Source organism: Conger conger, chromosome 9 (assembly GCF_963514075.1).
Source record: "Conger conger chromosome 9, fConCon1.1, whole genome shotgun sequence".
Classification (NCBI taxonomy): domain Eukaryota; kingdom Metazoa; phylum Chordata; class Actinopteri; order Anguilliformes; family Congridae; genus Conger; species Conger conger.
Window position 1 is genome coordinate 36,199,697 of NC_083768.1, and position 23,570 is coordinate 36,223,266.

Genomic DNA, 23,570 nt, shown 5'->3' on the forward strand with positions numbered 1-23,570 from the left:
GAAAATATCCAGAGTATAATAGGCGGTGGTTCCCAACCCTGTTCCTGGATCTACCATCCTGTAGTTCAATCTCTAGCTGTTGAATGAGGAGCACTTTGTTAGTGTCCGAGTGAAAACGTACAGGATGGTAGAGAACCACTGATTTAAGGAATGGTTGCATGGAAAACCACACAGCTTGTTACCGTGTTTAGCAAATGAGGTGGAGTCCACATGCAGTTTGTTCCCCGCATCTGTGCTTAGGTGTTTGTGTGGGAGAGATGGCTTGGGTTGCTACCGTATGCTGAGCGAACGCAGGGACGACGGCATGAAGCGGCGTTAGCGAGGACGCGATTCCTTCCTCCAACTTCAAGTGTGTCCTGGTGAACAGTCAGCTCGCCAGCTCATATGACGCGCAGTGAGGAAGGGAAAGCACTCTTGCACAGAACGGCCTGGATGGAGGAAGCTTTCTGAGACACCGAACATACACGCGTGACTGTCTAGCTGCGACAAGCACGTACGCATGCATAGACACACAAAAAGTTTAAGAGCTGCAGTCTACAAGTTTATAGTAGAGTGTACATGTGTCTACTGACAGTTGGAAATACTGTATATTTCAGTGTCACTGTGGCAGGATTAATATCAGCAAAATATCAGGGAAGAATTCTGTGCCAATTTGCTCATTTATTCTCCCTCTCCTCAGACTGGATGGGTTATGTTGGGTTACGTTGGGTTATGCTGGGTTATAACTGCCTTGCATTAATTTCAGTTTGCCCACCCTTGTCAGACGGAGCTCTAGCCATCCATATTTCATGGGCAGCTTGTTAGACTGACAGAAAGATCTGAGGCGGATTGACAAGGGGGGAAGGGGTGGGGGGCGATGCCGCGCTCATAACGCATTAACATATTGTAAACCTCGTTTCTGGACAAGCGGAGGCCATGTTTTATTCATGCCCCTTAAACGTGTGCTGATACGCTTGTCAAGTATCGGGGCTCTCGTCAGAGTTGTCCAAGGAGTGAAAATGAACCGTGCGTGTGCTTCCCCCTGACTCTCTCTCCTTCTTACCCAACATCCTTATTGGCTGAAGGGAGTTTGTTTCCTTACTTGTGATGGGTGTGTCCTGTGTTTAAAATGGGAAAATCGATGTGCAAATTAGGTGTGGTTGTTTATTTTTTGTTTTTCTAACTGTGCCTCTCAAGAGACCGTAGGGCCAGACACATCCAGACACCCACTGCTCCGACGCATTTACCTGCGAGCTGCTGATTTTATGCCCTGCAGGCCAAACTGATGAATTGGAGATGAATCTTTCCCTGGCAGCGGAAATGTATTGACTTGCCATGGGCTAGCAGGACTCCAGTGGTGTAGCGGGATTTGTTAACCAGGTTGAAATGGTAGAGTATTATAAATAAGCCATCAGCACTTCTTTGATTTCTTACAACAGCTCATGTTTTTAGATATACTGGAGCAGCGGTCTTCCCCCTTGAAAACCTCTTCAGTTTGCATCAACATTGTATTGCCCGAAACTGGACTGAAATCTGAGAAATGTGAGATAACTGTTGTCACCTGTCATGTTTGTGCCATTTTGGCAATCTTTGTTTCTCTGTTTCCTGTGTTTTCACCTCTTATTTCCCTCTGTGACAACCATAGTCTGTTTTCAATTTCATTCCCTCTCATTCATTTGTTTCACCTGTGCTCCATTTGTTGTCTCCACCTCCCACTCCTTATTTGTACTTTACATTACATTATTGGCATTTGGCAGACGCTCGTATCCAGAGCGACGTACAGTTCATCAGACTAAGCAGGAGACAATCCTCCCCTGGAGCAATGCAGGGTTAAGGGCCTTGCTCAAGGGCCCAACGGCTGTGCGGATCTTATTGTGGCTACACCGGGATTAGAACCACTTACCTTGCGTGTCCCAGTCCTTTACATTAACCACTTATCTGTTCCCCAGTTCACACACCTGATTCTTGTTTTTGCTTGTTATCTGTTGCATATATACCTGTTTAGTTTGTTCGGGGCATATCCTGCATTCTGCGTCTGTCCCTGTATTTTCCTGTCCCCAGTTCTAGCCTCCTTTACCCCATGTCTTCGCCCCTGTAATTCTGCCTGGTTTTTCGAATCTGCTTTGGATTATCCCATATGAAGCTGTCTGCCCGGATTTTGACCATTGACCATTGTTTTTGGATTGTGTTTTGGATCTGCCCCTTGTTCATTAAAGCCTGCCTTTTTTCACCTTCTCCCTGAGTCTGCTCTTGGTTCCTCTGTCCCAAAACCTTGACAGTCAGCTACACATGATAAATACTCTCCTTACAACTGTGCTAATTGTCTAAAAGCTGCTTCTATTTAAACCTGCCCATTCAAAAATCTTGACACTTATCTCAAAATAAGTGAATCCAGTCAGGTCTGGATTCAATCAAAATCTGTCATTAACTTTAGATGTAACCTACATTTAAACAAATTAGCATTTTTTTTTCTCAGTTTGGGCGAGTTGAGCTATCAGAAAAACTCACCAAACTGAGTTTGTGAAGGAAAATGGGTTTGCCTGTACTATAGGTCAGAGTAAAGGACAAATGGTGCTTGAATACAGGACATAACGTTGTGTTGTATCGCACTGTAAGGGCAGCTGGGGGCCCAGATGATGCGACCGGCCTCTCCATCCTCCACAGGGCCAGGAAACCAAGTGGAGCACGACGCACTCCTGCCGGTTCCACCATGAATTATTAATCGCCGATCCTTCTAAGAGACATTCAAACATTTTCATAACTGATTGTTATGCTAAATATGAAAATATTCACGTATCTTCTGTTGATTTAATTGGGCTATTTATTTTCCCTCTGCTTGTCATTTCTAAGTTTTATTAGTCGTGAAATGTGTTCTATGCTGTAACAGTAAACCAGAATACCAAAACTGTCAGTTTAAATAACTGTTGTTCGCACAGGCTTGTATGGTGGACTACACTGTGGGATGTCATAAATAACAAGATGACATAAATCAGATCCTATAGGTTAAACGAGGAACCAGTCATCAGTCACTGTGGATCCTGTCTTGATTTGTCTTGAATCTTAATTATTGTCACTTATTTTCCCCCCTCTGCTCTGTAGATTTCCTATGGCCATCCATGGTACAAATTGTTGTGTGTTTAGCTCTAAAAGCAGAAATGAGTGGTAATCGTTTGGATTTTGGATAAGCTCAGCGACAGCATCTGAAGTTGTGTAGATGGTGTGATTCAGAATCCTCTGAGATCAGCCAGTTCAGCTGAGTCACCCGCATCCTGCTCCAGCTGGGGGAAGTCATGAAGGCCATTTCATGTGTGTGTCATCTCAGATTGTGTGTGTGTGTGTGTGTGTGTGTGTGTGTGTGTGTATGCGCACATGGGTGTTCATGTGTGTGTCATCTCAGATTGTGTGTGTGTGTGTGTGTGTGTATGCGCACATGGGTGTTTATGTGTGTGTCATCTCAGATTGTGTGTGTGTGTGTGTGTGTGTGTGTAGGCGCACATGGGTGTTTATGTGTGTGTCATCTCAGATTGCGTGTGTGTGTGTGTGTGTGTATGTGCACATGGGTGTTCATGTGTGTGTCATCTCAGATTGTGTGTGTGTGTGTGTGTGTGTATGGATACATGGATGTTCATGTGTCATCTCAGATTGTGCGCGTGTGTGTGTGTTTATGTGTGTGTGTACATGGATGTTCATGTGTGTGTCATCTCAGGTTGTGTGTGTGCGTGCGCGTGTGTGCGTACATGGGTTTTCATGTGTGTCATCTCATACTGTGTGCGTGTGTGAGTCTTTATGTGTATGTGTACATGGGTGTTCATGTGTGTGTACATGTGAATGTTTGCGTGTGTGTGTGTGAGAGACAGAGCTGAGAGTAAACCTGCGTACGCATGTGTTCATAGATGTGTTCGCCTACATGCACAACATCCATGAATGGATCCGTATGAGTATACACACATGCATGCATGTATGTATGCTTATGTACTTGTGTATATGCATCATTGAATGTACGTGCATGTGCAAGTGTATGCGTATTTGTGAGTGTGTGTGCATGAGTCTGTGCATGTGTGAGTGTGAGTGTGCGCATAAGTATATATAAACTTGTGAGTGTATATGTGGGTGCGTATTGGGATTTCTGAGAGCTTGTGTATGTGTGCACACCTCTTTTACAGAGTTTGAGACTCTGTAATGAGGTACTGCATGACACTACTCTGATCTCTTGGAAGTGCACGACTGAGCACTCACCCACCCCCCTCAAAATCCACCCACAGGACTCCTGAGCTGAGCGCACCCCTGACTCCTGCATACATCTCCCAGCAGCTCGCATGCCTGCGCTGCCCTCCACACACACAGCTGCCATGCCTGCCACTCACACCTGAGCCAAAGCAGTGGTGTTCTCTCAGGAACTAGGAGGAGGCTCAGAAATCGAGCATATGCAGATTAAACGGTGGTTACTCATCACTGTAAGCTTGCCCTTCATCGGGGTTGCATCTGGCCGAAGGATGAGGTTGTTGACTCCCCCTGGACATCAATGACAGGGGGCGTTGACAAATAAAAACACAGAGTAACAGATAAAATGACAGTAGAAATGGGCAGGTGGGGTGATGCTGGAAATGACGGACAGAGAGGGCAGTAGAAGTGGGCAGTGCCAGCAGGAAAAACCGTTTCAGCAGGGTAATGCAATGACTTGAGGGATTGTCTGAAAACTCTGTCCCAAAACTCCAATATACAGGCATCCTCAGAATCACACGCAGGAAAAGAATGCAGGAAAGCATGCCTCGACACACACATGCACCCATATGCACACACACGCAGACGCATTCGGCCGTAATGGAGACTAACAGCCGCAAATGCCGTCAGTCTTTCAAAAATCTATACACTAACATCCCTGGGCCGCGGGCACGAGGACAGGAGTCGAATTCAATGAAGTGGGCAGATTCAGCTCTCTGTTGGTAATTGGCCTACAGCCATCGGAGAGAAAAGGACCTGGGGGTTGCGGGTGCCCCACAGCTCTCTATAAAGAGGGAAAGGCGTCTTTGTGCTCGTGAAAGAGGCAGTGTACTGGAGTAACAAGCCCGTCTTTATTGATTCCCGCTGCATGTGCGGACGGACTGAGGAAGTGTCTCCTCCCCTGGGCCCTGCGGAGCTCGGGCTGGGCGGCTCCGAGTGACAGCTCTAAGACTGCACTCCCCATAGAGGCCTGGGCACCGGAGCACACTGGGATCTCACAGAGACAGGGCACTTACAGGAAAGGGCCGTGTAATGAGGCTGGCCGCTTAAGGAGGAAGGACGCATGAAGGCGGAGGGCACGTCACAAATAAAGACGCGGAGCTCCAAAGAGAGAGGGGAGCGTGAAGTAGCGGTCTCGTTTTTTCGACAGGGCGCAATGTCATTTCCTTCTGATTATCGGTAGGACATACCTGAGACTCCCCGCCACCGCCACCACCTCACCCCTCCCCGGCCTGTGAACCTGCACCCGTCAGAATCCACCGGCAACTGGAATGGGAACGCAGGGGGCCTGAGACAGAGGCTGACGGCCGGTCTTCAGGGGCTGCGCATTAACACAGAGAACCGCTCTCAATTCAGTAGCATTCCCCTGGTCCCTGAGTTTGTGTATAGGACGGAGAAGTTTCCAGAAGCCCATAAATGATGTAGAACTTATTACAGTGCAGGATTTCTCCAGCTCACTGTCTGCTTTTATTTTGAGTGCTATTCAAGCTAACAACTTTTGCATCTCCAAGAACAAATATCTTCTATCCTTTTGTGATATCCTTTCTCCCAGCTCCAGTTACTTCTTCTTTCTTAAATAAAATGCATCCAGTTTATGTACAGCATGTCAATGTGAACGCTCACTTGCAATCAGCGTAATACCCTTCACACCACCCCTCCCCCCGCCCAGATGAAAGAAGTTCAGCTTTAGGGCAGGATGCACACCAGTGCGGTTCAGCCACAGTTGTCCTGTCCATTCTGTCCACCAGCTTCCCTGAATGTCAAGACATGAGTCAGTTGGCTAAAAAGACCGTAGTATCTATAACGTGATTGTGTGTCCGTGTATGTCTGCGCGTGTGTGTCTGGCTGCTAAGCTGCAGCACATGTAAGAGAGAGTGAGTGAGCTTTGATCCCATTATAGCTGTCCATTTAAGAGGGATGGCCATGCTTTCTTTGGCTTTCGGTTTCAGAAGGTGCCCCAGATCCTCCTAGCTTTCCCTGTATGGTGGTGGGAGGGTGACCCTGCTCTTACTCTGATGGAGTGGCAGGATTGAGTGACATCTATCTATCTATCAATCAATCTATCTATCTAGGCAAGCTTCAGTTATGTACATAAATGCTTCAGATTGTTATGCTGGAATGAATTGCTACTTACTTATTCACAAGATGAATCTGGGACAACCACTTTCCCCATAGCATAGTGAGTATAGCATAGTGAGTGGGAAACAAGCCCTGCATCTCTGAGGGTGTACATTTGATTCTCATTAGGGGTACTAGCACTTATCATTGCAATATGAATTTTCACAATAAGCACATCACAGAGGGCTGTAATATGAAAAATGTTACAATCCATGTAAACATCCCTCCACAATGCAATTAGTGAAGCCCAATTTATACTTTTTCACACTTTCGACAAGTGACTTGTGAGAAAAAATATGTATTTTTGACAGAAAAAGTGTTACTTTACCTTAATGCTGGGATGTGCAGCATTAGAGGTGGCAGACATAGGCAGACTTTGTCACACAATATGATTAGACAGCCAGAGGGAATACCAAACGTTGCTGCCATAAGTTTTTGCTCTACTGTCGGCTCATGTCACCCCGCTCCTCATTGGCCTCCACTGGCTTCCTATTGCCGCACGCATCCGATTCAAGGCCCTAGTGTTGGCTAAGGGGACTGCCCCACCTTACATACAATCCTTAATCACTCCCCAGCTAGACCACTCCAGTCTGCCAGCTCTGGTCGCCTTATAGTTCCCTCACTACGAGCACCTGGCGGTCGAGCTGCATGTTCACGCCTGTTTTCCGTTCTGGTTCCTTAGTGGTGGAATGACTTGCTTACCACTGTCAGGACAGCAGAACCCCTCCCCCTATTTCGACGCAGACTAAAAACACACCTTTTCAAACTGTACCTCCTGATTTCCCCCACCCCCCTTTCTGATATCCCTATCCCTCTTGTCTAACCCCCCCCCCCCCAAAAAATGTGTATTTTACTAGTTATGGATGTGATGCTTTAACTTGTGGAAGAACCTATGCACTTGTAAGTCGCTTTGAATTAAAAGCGTCTGCCAAATGACAAAAATGTAAAATGTAAAACGTACTGTATGATACAGGGGTGGGTGCATTAAATGAAGTAATCATCATCAGATATTTGAAATATGGGTCCTCAGCCAGGATTTCACACATCTAGGACATATTCTCCCTCTTTTTCCATTCTCAATGTTTTTTTTTTGTTTGTTTTTTTTAACAAAAATAAATTCTACATTTCTTCCGCCTCTATGATCAAAATAATTTCATTGGCCACTGCTATGTTTTCACAAATGTAAACAAATGGTCAGGTGGCTCATTACCATAGAGATAGCAGAACCCTCTAAACAAGCCTGCACTGAGGTATACACACTACATGGATAAGCAAATGGTGCCAGTTTGTACTAAAGAAGTGAAGATGTGAGCCTATTAAAAACATTTGATAAATGGTACCAAATCTCCCAATTTGCCTCCCCCAAAATATAGAGAAATACACTGTAAATGTCAGAGATTGGTAGAATCATAACTGAAGCTTGCAGAATTATTTGCTACTAAGACTGATCTTTGTAGTAGTTCAAGAAAATGATTTCACTGATACTCTTTTTACACTGATTCCTGTGCTTGCTCAATAAAAGTAACCTTAAAAATAACATAATTGGATTTTTATCAGGCAGCAGATGTAGGATTTTAATTTTCAGGGTCTACATTTGTGGCACATCGAAATAGTCCACTTAAATATTTGTCTAATTGCATTTCATATCGGCACTGCAATATTCAACGTTTAATCATACATCACACATTGTGCCCAAATTATGCTGCCCTACTTTGTACCCTTGAGCAAGGTACTTAACCTGAATTGCTTCAGTAAAAATATCCAGCTGTATATTGTTTGTAAAAAAGAATTTAAGCTGCATAACCACTCTATCGAAGAGTGGCTGCTAAATATGTTGTATCCTGTAAAGTCCAATCATTAGCCAATTTCCCTGTGACTGTTTGGTCTCCACACGGCCCGAATGGCTGTGGAACATTCCAGGCCATGTTGCCATGGAAGCAGTAGCATTTTGGCTGACTCCACCGCTTTCCACAGTTGTACAATGCAGACACACTCAACTGAACCTTAAGAGTTCCTTGGTGTAAATATTTCAGTTATATATACTTTCTACAGTTATCTACGGTACAGTAGTTATTGTATTGAAATCAGCATTGAGCATTAGTGGTTATAAATTCAGACCTGGAACCTGAGTGATCCTGGTTTTGAATGTCAGCAGAGCACCTGTGAATGTGTTCTACCAGAACGTCCAGCCAAGGCCCAGTTTACAGTGAGTATTGCAAAACTCTGCTTTCCCGCCTTTAAGTGATTTCCTTCTCTCTTTTTTTTGGTGGTGGTGCTGAGCCGCTGGGACACAGGCGATCTGATCTGGTGTCAGTTTAGAGCTGCTAAAAGGAGGAGCGGCTTTCGCTTGTGTCTCTGAAACGAAGGCCCCTGAGAGCCAAACGAGGCACCCCCTCGAGGACGTCTCTCACGCTTCACTGGGCTACTCCGGAGGGGGCCATGACCCCTACACCAGAAAACCCCTCCCATCCCTGGCTGTCAGAGCGCGCACTGGGTCAGGAGAGACTCCGCCTGAACAAACCCCACAGATTTCTGCCCAGCTTCAGAGAATTTATCCCTGCCACGAAATACCACCACTCTTTCAGCGTTTCATCTGGGCTACACAATTGCATCATAAAAATCACAAATGGTTCACTGTTATCCATGCATGAGCCCTTCCTGTCAGCTTTGTCCAGTCTGGCCATTCTCTTCTGAACACTTTCATTAACAATGTGTTTCTGCCTGCAGAACTGCTGCTCACTGGACATTTTGCAAACAGCTTTATTGGATAGGACAGTGTAGAGAGACAGAAAGAACGGGGAGTGAGACACAGGGAGAGATCGGCATCAACATCGAACCACCAACTGCTAATTGCTAATGTTGGCTTGCTAACTTGTGGTTTTGCTTCCCTGTACTTTTTGCTTCTTCACCTCTGCCATTGCAGTAGCCAGTTACAAACGCTCCGCAGAAACCCAGCACACCCTCCCTGTCACACACAGAAAAGAGTGCCACGACCTGACAGGTCCTGAACACATTATGTAAAAACAAGCACAGGTAAAGGAGCACAAATCTGGCAAAGGTGTGCAAAGACAAAGATTACATCGTACAAAGGTATGTATGATTATTTTATATTTTCATGACAAATATTAGTGTGCCTTTTGCAAAGAGGAAGTAGCCGAAAAGTTGTGTGGACATTTGTTTAGCTTAAAAACTAAAAGTTGGGTAATAATAAGAAATAATAATAATATTTATTATTATGATTAGTATGATGATGATTATTATTATTATTATTATTATTATCATTATTATTATTATTATAAATAAATTATAAATAATTGTATTGATATTCATAATTTCAATGAATATATTGTTTACTTTGTGTTTTTACAATTAAGATGAATTAATGGACTGTTAATTCAATATTAATATACTGATTAATATATTGTGTTTTTACAATAAAACATTTTTTAGTATTTAATTTTGTGTAAAGATTGGAGGTTGTAGGATGTACTCACGATGCTGTGCAAGGACCCATGCAGGGCTGCTGGGGTTCTTGCGGACTGTGGAACCCCTCTCCTAGCGCGACACCTCATTTCTGTGGCTAGCGGTGTGTTCCCCTGCTCTGTGGAATAAATGTACCGCGGATGTGCTTTAACGGTCCTCTGGGGAACGTGAGAGAAAAGTGCTAGATCGTCTAACAGGTAAGCATTTTGGCCTCCCACGGGGTGGGGGTTATTAGTCAGGTGCAGCCCCTCCCACTGAAGGTTGGGGGCAGGCTCTTCCATCAAAGAGAGGCATTATGGGATATACGAGGTGCGGTTCATTCCTTTGGGCCGCAAGACACATGCGTAGTGTGCACATTCATATACCCGGAATACATTAATGCAGCTTCCCTTTGTAAAATATCTAGTGCCACAAATTAATTTGTTTTTCAACGACGACTGCTTTGAATATATGCATACAGAAGTGTGTGTGTGTGTGTGTGTGTGTGTATGTGCATACTGTATATGTTTGTGCGTCCATACTTTGCGTGCGTGCGTGTGTGTATGCCTGTGTGCGTATGCGTGCACGCAGGTATGTGTAAGCGTGTGTTCTTGAGCGATCTCTCATTCTTTCAGTACTTAACACAGCTAAAGCAGTATCTCTTCAATGCTGGTGAATATTTAATCTAAACCAAAGCCGGTGTTTGACATTGCATTCACTGGCGATTTGAATGATACCCTAAATTGGTGATTTTAATTGTGTGTAGGGCCCTGACACACCCGCACGCTCCATCCTCCCTTCAGGAGCTGCTCAAACCCAAGTCACTTTAATCATAGGCCACTTTGTCAACATTAAATCACTGCTACTTGTTAGCATGCCGTTAATCGACACAAAGCATAAATTACAATGCAGCACAGTGCACAACAGACCCTGACATTCTTCCTCTTGCTGTTTCTTGCTGTTTCTCTCGTTCCCTCCCTCCCCCTCTCCCTCTGTCACTTTCCTGCAGAACCCCTGGGTATCTCTCACACAGACGATGTGCGCTGGACTGGAAACAAATACTTTGTCTTTCTTTCCCTCTCTCTACTCCTTTTCTCTCTGTCCACCTTGCTCCTTCTCTCTCTTCTAATCTGCCCTTTATCCCCCCTTCTCTCTCTCCCTCTCCCTCACTTTCTCCCTCAGTGGATCGGTAATGGTCTCATAGTGGCATGTTGCCTTCTCACCTAGTTAAAGGCTTTTTGCCTCCCATACTTATCTCAAGCCTCTCAGTGTGAGATGGATCAAATTAAGATGAACACTGAACCCTGAGGTCCAGAATAACTCTAAGTGTGATTGTCTTTCTCCAGCTAACTAGTTTAAATTGCAGCCAAGTGGTGAATGCACCCTTCCTTAAGAAAATAATGTCCATGTTTAAGCACCCCTTAGAATAACATATTGGTTATGTGTGTAATTCATTTATTTGTGGGAATAATAATAATAATAATAATAATAATAATAATAATTTGAGTAACACATAAATTATTTATGGAAAACCTTGCATTTAACAGCAGTAAACCAGGATTTATGGGTTTAGGAAGGACTGTTTTTCTCTACTTCCATCATTTTATGTGAGTTAAGGCTAACCAAAACAAAAATCTGAATCGATATCTATTGCGTTCAATTTTTACATTGTGGTGGAGTACATCTGTAGGTTTTATTTGTGTGTGCCTGTTTGCACATTTGTGTGTGTGATGTGTGTGTGCATGTGTAGGTGTATCTATTAAAGAGGTGTATCATATACCGCTGTTACTTTAGTCTGTTCTGTGTACTGTACATGCCATAGCCTCACAATCCTCAGCAACAAAACTGAACATTCTCACAACATACCTGCAACATTGCAGCAATGTTACTCCAATCTGGAAACTTTAAGTGAACCTACTTTTTTTAATAATGTCCCTCAGGGAAGGGTGGTGCTAACTCTTTCTCTGGGCTGATCCTCTGTTCCCACATCAGGAACTATGAGACTCTGAACTGAGTAATTCAGGGTATCAGAATGTCAAAGGGGATTTTGGACTTTTTAAAGCTTGTTAGGTACTTTTTCTGCTGGTGCAGTGTTCAGGCTCTGCAGGAGAACATTGCCCACTTGGTACATGCTTTTTTTTTTACATTAAAAGGAATTATATAATTTATTGTGGTTATAGCACTAATGGCTATATATTATATTTTCCCTTTTAAATGTTTCTAGGTTTAGAAATTCTGTACCCTGTATGTGTTTAGTACAAAAATTATCAATATAAATAAAATATATTTTAACATATATTTCTCAGATAGAAAATAAAGATAGTATATTGGTAACAGATGAGGAACATATATAACAATTCTAGGATGAAAAGTGCACAAAACATACACAGGAATTGGTACATGTTCATGAGAGAAAAGGTGTTTGCAAAATATATGATATTATTTCTATATATTTATTTATGACAAGCCTTTTATCTTTCATTACTTCATATTAAATATACTAATTCTGAATTCTGTTTCCACTAAATGGCTACAATCCTTCATGAACAGACATGATAGAGCTTGTTTATGGGGTTCAGAGGGTGTTTTCCTATATTATTTGTGAAACGGTTGCAAAGTATACTTTCAAGGGATAATAATTCTATTAATATTTGAAACAGAGCAAACTGGATGATTATGGCCTGCACGCCCTGACTTAACATTTCTGAGAAACACAAGAAACATCTCTTTTTAAGATAAAAGGTTGAGCACTTCCCCAAAGCTGCGCTATGATAAGGGTGTTTTACCAGCAGTACACAAGCAGTGGGCCCAAGGCAAGGAGATTCCTCATCAAAACCTGCTGGCAAGATGTGGTGACCATGGAGACGCCCACTTGTCGTGATGAATCAGGAGATCCTCTACCGCTGGCCTTTGTGCTTGCCGCCGTGGTAACGAGCCGTATTGACCAGGGGAGTGTGCGCCGTGCACTGCTCCCTGTCCCTGCTCCCGCCAATTAGCCTTTCATCCATCAGCCCCCCGGCCTATCAGCTCACTTGCCACATAATTTGGCGCTCCCCGGAGCCCTTTGATATTATCATTTGAGGTGCGGCGTGTAACCTTTCTCTACTTTTTTTTTACACTCAATGTCCCGCACCCTAGTGTGAATCATCACGAGAAAACAAGTGGCAGGGGACAGAAAATCTGTATGGGGACTTTGTAGTTGGCAAAAAAAGGAGCTTGCCAAAACATTTGTAACTAGCTAGGTAAACACCTTTGGCTGGTTAAGAAGGTGAGTGACTTTACCTGCTTTTATTCCCTGGGACACTTACTTATAAGTAAGCCTATATATGCACCACAAGTTAAGTATTTACCTGATTGTTGGATTATGCAGAACACAGCTTATGCAGAACACATTTTATGCATTATCTATTTACACCACCAAACATTTACTAGAGCAATGTATGTGTCACCCAGGATGTGAACCCAAGACATGCAGCTTATATACTGTAAGTCATCCTCATTGCTACAGGGCAAACTGTGTGCACAGGGGCAACAGGATGTGAACCCCAGACATGCAGCTTATACAAGTCATCCTCCATACTACAGTGCAACCTGTATGTATTAAATGCCAGGCAGAAAAGTGGTTTTATGACTGATCCAGAGGATCAAATCCACTAACATTGTGAGTCAATGCTCAACCTTCTGAGGTGAAAAAGTCTTTCTCCTTATTAAGTGACCTACAGCCCACCAATAAAAGCGATCTTCCCAAAAATCCAAGAAAGAAGTGTGGAGCTTTAAGGGAGGGATCATCCAGCCCCGGCCTGTGGAGGTATTTGCCCTCTGGGTGCAGCTAATCTCTATCTTGCTAGAACTGGACGAGACTTCCCTGGCCAATGCTTAAAGAGACCAGAGGACATTAATTTTGGTGCTGTTTAAAAGTGTAATAAATCTCTTGTCCTTTGTGTCTGGGGTAATGGTTTTTGAATGATTATCTGCTCAATTGTTTTGTCACTTTTGCACCGGGAGCTGATCGCTGAACTTATAGAACGAGGCTCCAATCAGGAAAGGCATCATTATGCACACGGTGCAACCAACACCCAAAACGATTCGTCTTCCGTCTTTTAGAGCAATCAATGTTTCCAGTCAAATCAATTCCTGACGACTGGTGTGGTTTTTTTGTGTTCATTTTACATTCAGAGGTTTTTTGGTTGTTTCCTCTTCACACATCTTTAAGATCCCAAGGACACAATGGTTCCTTTCTGCATCGGTCTCATTGATTTTGACCTTGTGATTTATGGGTTGGAGAGAAGCTCTTTCTGATTGGCTGAGGAATGCGCTCCTTGGCACTCAATTTACCTAATTAATCAGAGGACTCTCCCTGTGTTTGTTGGATGTACATATATGCCGTGGGTCTCTTCACACGTGAAGGTGGCCTACAGTTACGGAGATCAGTGATCGTGTGGGTGTGTGATAACATTGCCGGGTGTGGCACTATTTGTTGATTAGCCTTGTTACTGGCCCAGCAGCTAACCCTGTGACCTCAAATGAGAGGCCTTTCTCAAGCAAGCAACACAGAAGTAACTGCAGTACAGACTATTGGAAAACCTACAGAGACTACTAAGACAAATGCATTGTAGTCAACATCCCGTGTTCCCGTGCAGGGTGTCAGAATGGTGGATTCGGAGTCGCGTTGAATGGTGCATTACAAGCCTTCTAGACCCCTGCGTGACTGGTAGCCCTGCAGCTTTGTGCATACCTGGCCATAGCGTCTCCCAGGAATGGGGTGTGATGCAGTCGGTTGGGTCAGCTACACACAGAGTGCACTCTGACAGCACAGCTGAGCTGTGAGCCACAGAGACGAGTGGTGGTGTGGAGAATGTGCTTCAGGGCTGAGAGAGAGTTGTGGAGCTAATCACATAAGAATATGGCATTCCAAATTCAGATAAAAGGAAAAACTGATTGTGATGTAGTCCTGCCATCACTGCCATCATAAGGTAATCTAAATCTTACAGTAAATAGTAGATTCATATTATACATAAGCCTACTGGTATTAATGAATATACCTTTTATATGATATATACTCTACACAAATTACCCAGCAGTTGCTGAGTGTCCTTGTAGTAAGGCAGTAACTGCAGTCCTTTGATCTTTTTTCCCAGTTAAACGGATTGGTAGCCCACGCATCTGGAACAAGCGCTGGTTACAAAAAAAATGTCCCTTTCTTTGCAATTGCACCTCGGGCGCCGCATGTAGGTTAGCAGAAAACCTTAAAGCCCATACCGGTTGGCCCATTTCCCAGGATAAACGTGTCGTGTAGTATAGCGTATGATATAAACGTACTGTACTCGCGCTCTGGCTTGACCTCTGGCATTCAGTATTCCTCGACCTTGTGGTCCCCGCGTTCAGCGTGTAGCACATCAGAGCCAGGTGTTCAGTGACGGTGCATTCATCCGAAAACGGAAAGTGTAGGGAAAATACACCGTGCGTTAAAACCTGCACCCCAACAGCATCCCTGGTGACCAAATGCGTGATTGAAGTTAACTGAATGAACAAAATTTACCATATAATTCCGTAGGCTACAATACCAGTACGTTTTTTTCCTGCTACGTGATCCATAGACATTTGATTTATTCGTTACCGATTCATGTGAACTGACATTTTTATGGATGACACTATATAGGCTAGTCAATTGATGACCAGCGCAAAAGTAACTTAAATTCATAACTTTCCAATAGTCGGCATTTCAGATACTTTTTTGCTTTCAATATTTTCTCGAAGCGATAAATCATGTTGACACGATCTGTCATGATTATTGGCATAAACGGCATATTGATAATAGCTCCATTACCCTCAGACTTAATTTTCAAGGACCTGGGCAAAAGTGCCACGAGTCGCTTAATTGTTATGCATTTTATATATTTTCTCAGTAAACTTTTACTTGTCGACGGAGAGCTAGTTATCATTATACATGAACTTTACAAAAGGCATATAATGTTCCTGGATTCATCGGGCACCGTTGGACTGAATGAGTAATCTAAAACAATAAAGACATACGATCAAACAGTGTATCATTTAACTTAATGTTTGGCACCATTTGTTGTACTACCGCGTTATGACATTTGAAAATATTTTTTCATTTGTTAAACCCAAAAACTATTTACAAGACTCATGAGAACTGTCAGAGCCAAAGATGCACTTAAATAACAATAAAATAAAGCAATCTAGTTGAAATGCCAAGTTATTCAGTCACGTGGGAACAGTGATTGTGTCCCTATCTCCTCGTTTCTATATCAGATGCTATACGACTGCTGAGTGACGGGGCTATATGCCAAGATAGCGGCGCAAAGTGGCAGTGGTTTTCTTAACATTTCTGTCTTTCATAAGACGGCGCCCTGACTCTTTCTCTCTCTTCCTCCCTCTCCCTGTTGCGATGCACACAACTCTTCGCGCATGCAGACGCTCTCCGCTCTCCAGATCTCGAGGACATCTTTCAGTGGCAGGAAAACTTGGGCGCGCTTCTAACACCTCCTCGTCAGCTTCACCCCAGCTCTCTGCACAGAAGAATCCACGTTAAACCCATGAAAAAAGTCGCGAAGCTTTCAAAACTGTGCCGATAACCACAGGATAAGACAGCGCGATCCTTCATTCGCTGCAAGGGGAGGCAGTCTGCCCCTCGATTGCAGATAAAGGCGGCAGTCTATGTCGCTGACCACTCTTTAGACGTCGAAGACGGAAAGTACAGGCGGTGAAAGATGCTGATGACAAGATTTTTCCAACGTTAAAGAAGAGTGCGATAAGTCTAAAAAAGCTGAACTTTCAGATTGGTGGAAGAGTTGAATAAGCAAGCATCAGCACAAACAACAAAAGTGAAAGGAGGACCAAAAAAAAGAGGCTTGGTCCGAAAAGTCAATTAACGTTACGACCCCAAATAGGTCCTATTTTTTCTGAGTAAAAGGGTCCTTCATCAACCAGCAAGATTTCGTCCAAAAGCAGACAAGAGGATCGCCCTGCGCTGACAAGACTAGTCGGCAGGAAGCGGTTGCTAGCGGCTGGGGTTCTAGGAGTCATCATGGTCTTGGTACTGGTGATTTTGATCCCGGTCTTAGTCAACTCTGCGGGGACTTCCGCCCGCTATGAGATGCTCGGCACCTGCAGAATGGTGTGTGACCCTTATGGGACTAAATCTCCAACGACAGCCACGGCCGACACCGTCAGAGACAACCGGCTTGCCCAATCTCTGCCGACTTTCATACAGGGGCCAAAGGGGGAGCCGGGACGCTCGGGAAAGGTTGGCCCTAGGGGGCCTCCGGGGGAGCCGGGGCCACCCGGTCCAATGGGCCCGCCCGGCGAGCAAGGAGATCCCGGGCGTCCTGGATTACCCGGACCGCCGGGGGCGAATGGCCCTACAGGGGCAATCAGCGCGGCTACATATAGCACTGTCCCCAAAATAGCATTCTACGCCGGCCTAAAAAAGCAACACGAGGGATACGAGGTGCTGAAGTTCGATGACGTTGTAACAAATCTGGGCAATCACTATGATCCCACGACGGGGAAATTCACCTGCTCTATTCCGGGGATATACTTCTTTATTTATCACGTACTGATGCGCGGAGGCGACGGGACCAGCATGTGGGCTGATCTTTGTAAAAACAATCAGGTAAGAAGGCGAGAGAGTGAAAGTTTAATGGGTAACCCTATGCATGACGTTTAAAAAATAGTAATGAGCGCAGTCATTTGTCAGTCGTTGAAATGATTAGAACTACTGATGGTCAACCAAAGGGAAAAAATAATTTATGGAAGGCAGTAAGACATTTCATACCATCCCATAATGCCGTTCGACATTTTTAATGGTAATCATAGCGTTTATTTTGGGGGAGAACATGTGCAGATTTCCTTGGTTACAAATTGAGCATATGTCTGAATGACATTTTGTCCCCCATAGAATATAATTAAGAGGGAAACGCTTGGCATTTATATGCACGGATTTTACTTAACGTGCACTTGACGTCTGTCAGTAAGTCGTACGACTGATTAAATGTGTTCAGATGAGAAATATGATTCAACTGATAAATGTGAAAATGGCAAACAATTAATTGGCACAGCTAATTCATTTAGCGCTTTTGAGCTACTAACAATCAAGGCACCACTCGAATTATGTTTCCGGCGGTAGTGCGCTGAATAAATAAAATAGGGGATATAGTAAGATGGTTGAGTGGATGAAGAGTTTATCTACTAGATTAGCATCAGTCAAGACGCGGGTGGGAAAGTGTAAGTGACTTATAAGCACCGTTATCAAAACATCAACAGAATTTCAATGAGTTTGGAGCGCACGAAAAAAGTAGCACGTTATGAAAGATTTAAGTCTGGGTAAATTGTTCAGTAAATTGCTAGACGACTGTCTATTGTGAATTAGGGTTGCGACATAATTTAGACTGTCACAAATGCCACAGCTTTCCTTCTTTATAATGAACATGGTGGGCATCTTTAGGATAAAGTAAATAATTTTAAGTTTAAGCAAAGCAAATGTATGACGTATAGGAAGCAGATTAGAAGCAGATTAGTTTCCCCTATTACAGACAAGCTCTAGGATATTGTAGTGCAGTGGGCTAACGAACAAAATCATAAAATTGTCGGAGACAGACTACTCAAGCTTATCCTAATGTTCTGACATTAAAACAAACAACATAAATAATTATTAAATATATCTGGGCTATATTCTACCAACGACATTCAAACTCCATTTCAAAGTAGCCAACAACACATCAGTGACATTATTGTATGCGACAGAATTCAGTTCAGTCGTTTAAATTTTAACCATAAAACGAGTTGTTACCTCTCAAAACGTATGCTGCAAAAACTTTTGGAAAAATAGAAGTTCTCTCTAAAAGTGCTACAAACTAAGGCACTGTCAAGTGAAGTGCTCTCCTGGACGATTTGAAATCACTGTATATTAGGCTGTGCAAATGACGGTGTGTAAAAACTATATAAAATTCCGAGTTGACATAAATGTCGTCTTAGCTATCAAAACAACAAGAAAATACCGTAGCGTAGCTACGTCTTTTCAAAATATTTTATATTTATTCATAGCCTACTACGTCAAAACGTCAATTACATTTATCATTCAGTCTGCCAAATGCCAATAATGTAATGTAATGTAAAGTTTCTCAGTGTGAATGAATGTTTTATAACGCACATTATATAGTCAGTCCTTTGATTTCAAATAATCTGCTCCGAGCACACACCAGTCCCAGTATCAGACATTTGCATCCTATACAAATTAATGGGGATTTATACATTGTACCAGGAAAACAAAAGTATTTGTTACGCACTGTGATTCATACGTCTCAGTTCCGCATTTTCCAAAGATACCTCGTTGGTAGCATGGCGAGAATGCGTATCATCAGTGATGGGTGGGCGTTAACAACGAATGGAGCTGTCCATGGTCCTGAAGAAATATCTCCTGTCCCCGCTGCGCGATGAAATCATGCAATGAAATCACTAAGTGAACACGGTGTCGGTGACTGGGAAGATGCCAGCCAGTGACGATATCAGTTACCGCCTCCCTCCCCCCAAACTCTGACATATCTTTTATGTGTAATTTAATACCTGCGGGCTTGCCAGCTGTTTGTCGTTCAAAAATAGACAGTAATAAGCAATAAGGCAGTCTGTTCTGTCACATGTGTGTGTGTGTGTGTGTGTGTGTGTGAGAGAGAGAGAGAGAGAGAGAGAGAGAACAGTGCATGTGCTAACCATCTCTATTGTGATATATGGAGGTGCACACCTTATTGACCGTGACCCTTAATTCCAGGTGCGGGCCAGTGCCATCGCCCAGGACGCTGACCAGAACTATGACTATGCTAGCAACAGCGTGGTTCTGCACCTAGAGCCCGGGGATGAGATATACATAAAGCTGGACGGGGGCAAGGCCCACGGCGGAAACAATAACAAGTACAGCACCTTCTCTGGGTTCATCATCTACGCCGACTAGCGGAGGCCTTCCTCCCCGGCCCGAGTTTGCGCCCCGTCCTGGTTTTTCCGACGTCACCTCCTCGGTTATCCTTTCCCCTCTGTCCCGATGGGAAGGAGGCAGAGCCCCTTTTCGACTCCTCCGTCATTCCCAGAGAAGCAGGCCTGCGTGGCGAAAGATCCGCAGATGGGCGACCCGGCCTCCGACCCCTAGCAGGGAAACCACGGCAACCACAGGCCCCCTCCGTGTGGGGGCACCCGTGCCTGCCTCGCTATGAAAACAACACCAACAAAATGTAAACACGAGATGATTTTAAATGTAAACAGAAAAATAGCCACAGTAAAACATGAAAAATTGGGGTGGGGGTTGGGTGGGGGGGGGGGAGCAATGCGGAAAAGGTTCGCTGGCGTTCAACCACCAAAGCTGTTGTCCGTGTGTGTCGTGTTTGTGTAAAACGGAGGCATTCATGAGACTTTTTATATCACACAAATCTGAGATTGTGCAATAATCATTATGGTGATGATAACCATGATGTCTCCAGTATGAAACATTGCCCTTGTCTGTATTACCTGCTTTGAACTGTACACTCACTGGACATTCCCTCAGCGCATTGCCTGCTAAACTGCTTATTCTGCTGAAACAATGTTGTGTAAAAGAGGAAAGATCACATTCTTAGGAGGTGCAATACCCAATAGTCCATTTATGGTTTTACACATATAGTAGGTTTACCTGAATTATAGCCAGATGGCTGTCTGAATATCTGTGACTTGGATGTGCAGAGGTTTTTGAGTAGGGTTTTAAGTTTTAAGCCACAGCACGTTTGGAGTTAGGACTTACTTCTCACTCGATCATTACTCAAAATTGTCACACGTAAATTTGACAAAAAGGTGCTTGTCGTTTGATGCCTGAATTCTGCTTATAGATTTCCTTCCTGTTGATATGTTGTTCGGGACTAAGTAAGTAGGACCCCATCGAAAGCGAGATGTGCGAGCTCAAGGGATTTATCCTGCTAATAAATACATTTTAATATAAGTGTTGCAAAGGCTTATGACCAGAATTAATTTCCAAATTGACTTTCCAGACACTCTGATTGTCCTTACTGTGTGTGGATCCATCTAATGAAACATAGTGTAAATAATTAAAGGCACTACGATTCCAGCCTTTATTAGGAATAAAAATGGGGTCCTGTCACAAAAGTCTCTGGGGGAATTCTGTGATGTACAGGAGACAGTTTATCTTACTTCAGTCAGCGATTGCCTTAAAACAGCTCAGAGATTGCCATCAAAAAAGATGTGATCAGTTTAAATAATCTTAATACTTCATCCCTGTATTACTAAACAAGACAAAACCTTAACACGTCACAAGTATAACTATGTGAATAGCTGGTATGAGGGAAGCTGATTCAGTTGTAGAAAAAAGAAAACAACGCAATGATCAAAAGTTACAACATTTTCGTAGCCAGGGCTCAATCAGCAGTTCTGGTGTAAACTATTCTCGCCTGCTGGAAGTGCCACTCTGAAATTACGTCACCAATCTGAATCCTAAATTTTGCCGACTGGTTAATGAGAGTTTGAAGGCGATATCTCGCGATGACTCAATGGCAGACGATTCACGCGGTTGCTGCGGATCCTTTACTTTCGGGAGAAAGCACACGCAGAACTTTCAACATCCGTCTTCAAGGAGAAGAAGATTCATCTCGGTCGTCACGAAGAAGATAAAATATGGACTTTATTGTAAGGAGCAATAGCCTTAAGGTACTTTGAGATTATGGGATAGGCAACGTGGGAAAGGGGGAGACTCCGTGTCAACAAAATATATATTTAGCCTGTCAGATTTCACATTTAACGATTATGACTGTTGACATTTAAACCTTTGCAATATTCTTATTATGAATGTATCGTCCCAATATTTTAGCATGTGGAAATGAGCCCCCTTCGAATCAGTAATGGCCACGTTCACAGCTTTCTCAAGATGAGAAGGAATGACAGATGGACAGACAGTCAATGTTTATGTCATGAAAGAACAGCTGGGCGCTGGGAATGTGTTTTTTTTTTTTTGTCCCCAGAAGGCACTTCTCGTGTACAGGCTTATGCTACCTACATTAATTGGATCGACTTGATCTGATGGATATTTTATTTTCACATGTGCTTTTCTGATTCATACATATCAAAATGACATTAAACAGTTGCCTGGACAAGCGATTTGGCTTTTGTTTCTTTTGATAAAAGCTTAATTCATTTCATGCTTGTGATTTCTTGCTGCACAATAGCCTATTGTACATTTTATTTCGTTAGTGCCTGTAGATAACTCGGTTCACTTTGCGATGATGACCTGAACAAACAACTCCACAGGTTGTATACAACTAGGAGGAATAGACTATCCCCACGAGGTCATGGCTGTACACGTATAGGCCTGTACTACATAAAATATCCAATCTGTAGGGGAGACCAGAGCACAAACCAACATGATGCATGTTGAAACATTGGGATTTAGCATAATTGCATTTGCGCAAGAATGATGGGTTTGTTTGCACGTATGTATTTTAACAACACGCTCATCGTGTGTGAGTGGCTGGACGATTCGAAAACTTCATCGAGTTATTAACAAATCGGTGTTTTAGCACCCTGAAAGTAACGGGTTTTTTTTTCTTTTGTTTTTTCCCAGCAAACTGTTTTTCACTTGACTGATGACGTGTGAACGCCACACTCCAAATATACGTCATTTAAATCACTGTCTTGTGGGCTATAATGCAGTCTAGTTTTGGCACATTTCATGAGCAGATACTGTGAGCCATGCAGGAGTACCACCACCACAGCCGGGGCATGTTGGAATGCTGTGTTCAAACATGTCCCTGCCTATTGTAAATGCATCAGCCACAATAACTTTTAATGTGTCATTGTACAGTATATTCCATGTGTTCCATGCACTTATTCAGTCTATTTAGCACTTGCTCTTATCCATTTCTTCACCAACATTCTTTACATATTAATGTTGCCATTTGTGCTTAGTATAGACAAAATATAGACCGTTCCTATAGGACAATTATCGGATGAAAAATGTAGACAGTAATAAATGCTGGATTCACCAACCTTTGACTTGGATTAAAACAAAGCATTTCCATTCCGTTTTCTGACGCTGTTTAAACTTGCCCCATAGTTGGGGTATGATGTAACAGTTTCATTCCCGCTACTTTCAACTGAACTGTAATCGCCAGAAATAGAACTGTGCCGATGGTCTATAGTCATAGCAAAAACATATTCTTTCTGGATGGAAAATATTTGCTCTAATATGTGTATATACACTCAGTGAGCACTTTAAAAGGTATTTATTTTTTAGACTTCTACTGCTGTATCCTATCCACTTATTAACAAGGTGTTTCTGTCTACAGAACTGCTGCTCATGATTAACTGAAGCTCCTGACCTGTATCTACATGATTGTATGCACTGCACTGCTGCCACGCAATTGGCTGATTAGATAATCGCATGAATAAGTAGGTGTAATACAATAAAAATGTTCTTAATAAAGTGCTCAGTGAGTGTATATTTTTTCATTAAGAGAAAAACCTAAAAGTGTTTGGTTGTTCCTCGTCTTGTATTTGGGAGCTCTCTATTCTAGCATCTCTTCCACTGACCCCATAGTGCGTCCCAGGAGTACTAGTTCTCTGTGTCACATCTTTTTGGCTGTAGGTTGAGTAGCTTTGTGTTTAGAGCCCTTGTCAGGATAGCAGACAGTTGGGGATAAAGTCCCACAGTTTAAGACTGAGAGCGGATATTGGTGACAGACTGGAATCCTGTTATTTTACATCAGCTGTATTGAGCCATGGATATGATGATAAGCTCTGGC

At 43.3% G+C, this 23,570-nt stretch overlaps 1 protein-coding gene across 1 annotated transcript; it reads left to right on the forward strand.

Moving 5' to 3' along the window:
* Positions 1 to 16,264: 16,264 nt before the first annotated feature.
* Positions 16,265 to 20,066, forward strand: LOC133137329 (complement C1q-like protein 3). The gene is made up of 2 exons (XM_061255543.1): positions 16,265 to 17,416; positions 19,568 to 20,066. The coding sequence occupies exons 1-2, from the start codon at positions 16,829 to 16,831 to the stop codon at positions 19,745 to 19,747; spliced, it is 768 nt and encodes a 255-aa protein (XP_061111527.1). The 5' UTR covers positions 16,265 to 16,828; the 3' UTR covers positions 19,748 to 20,066.
* Positions 20,067 to 23,570: the final 3,504 nt, after the last annotated feature.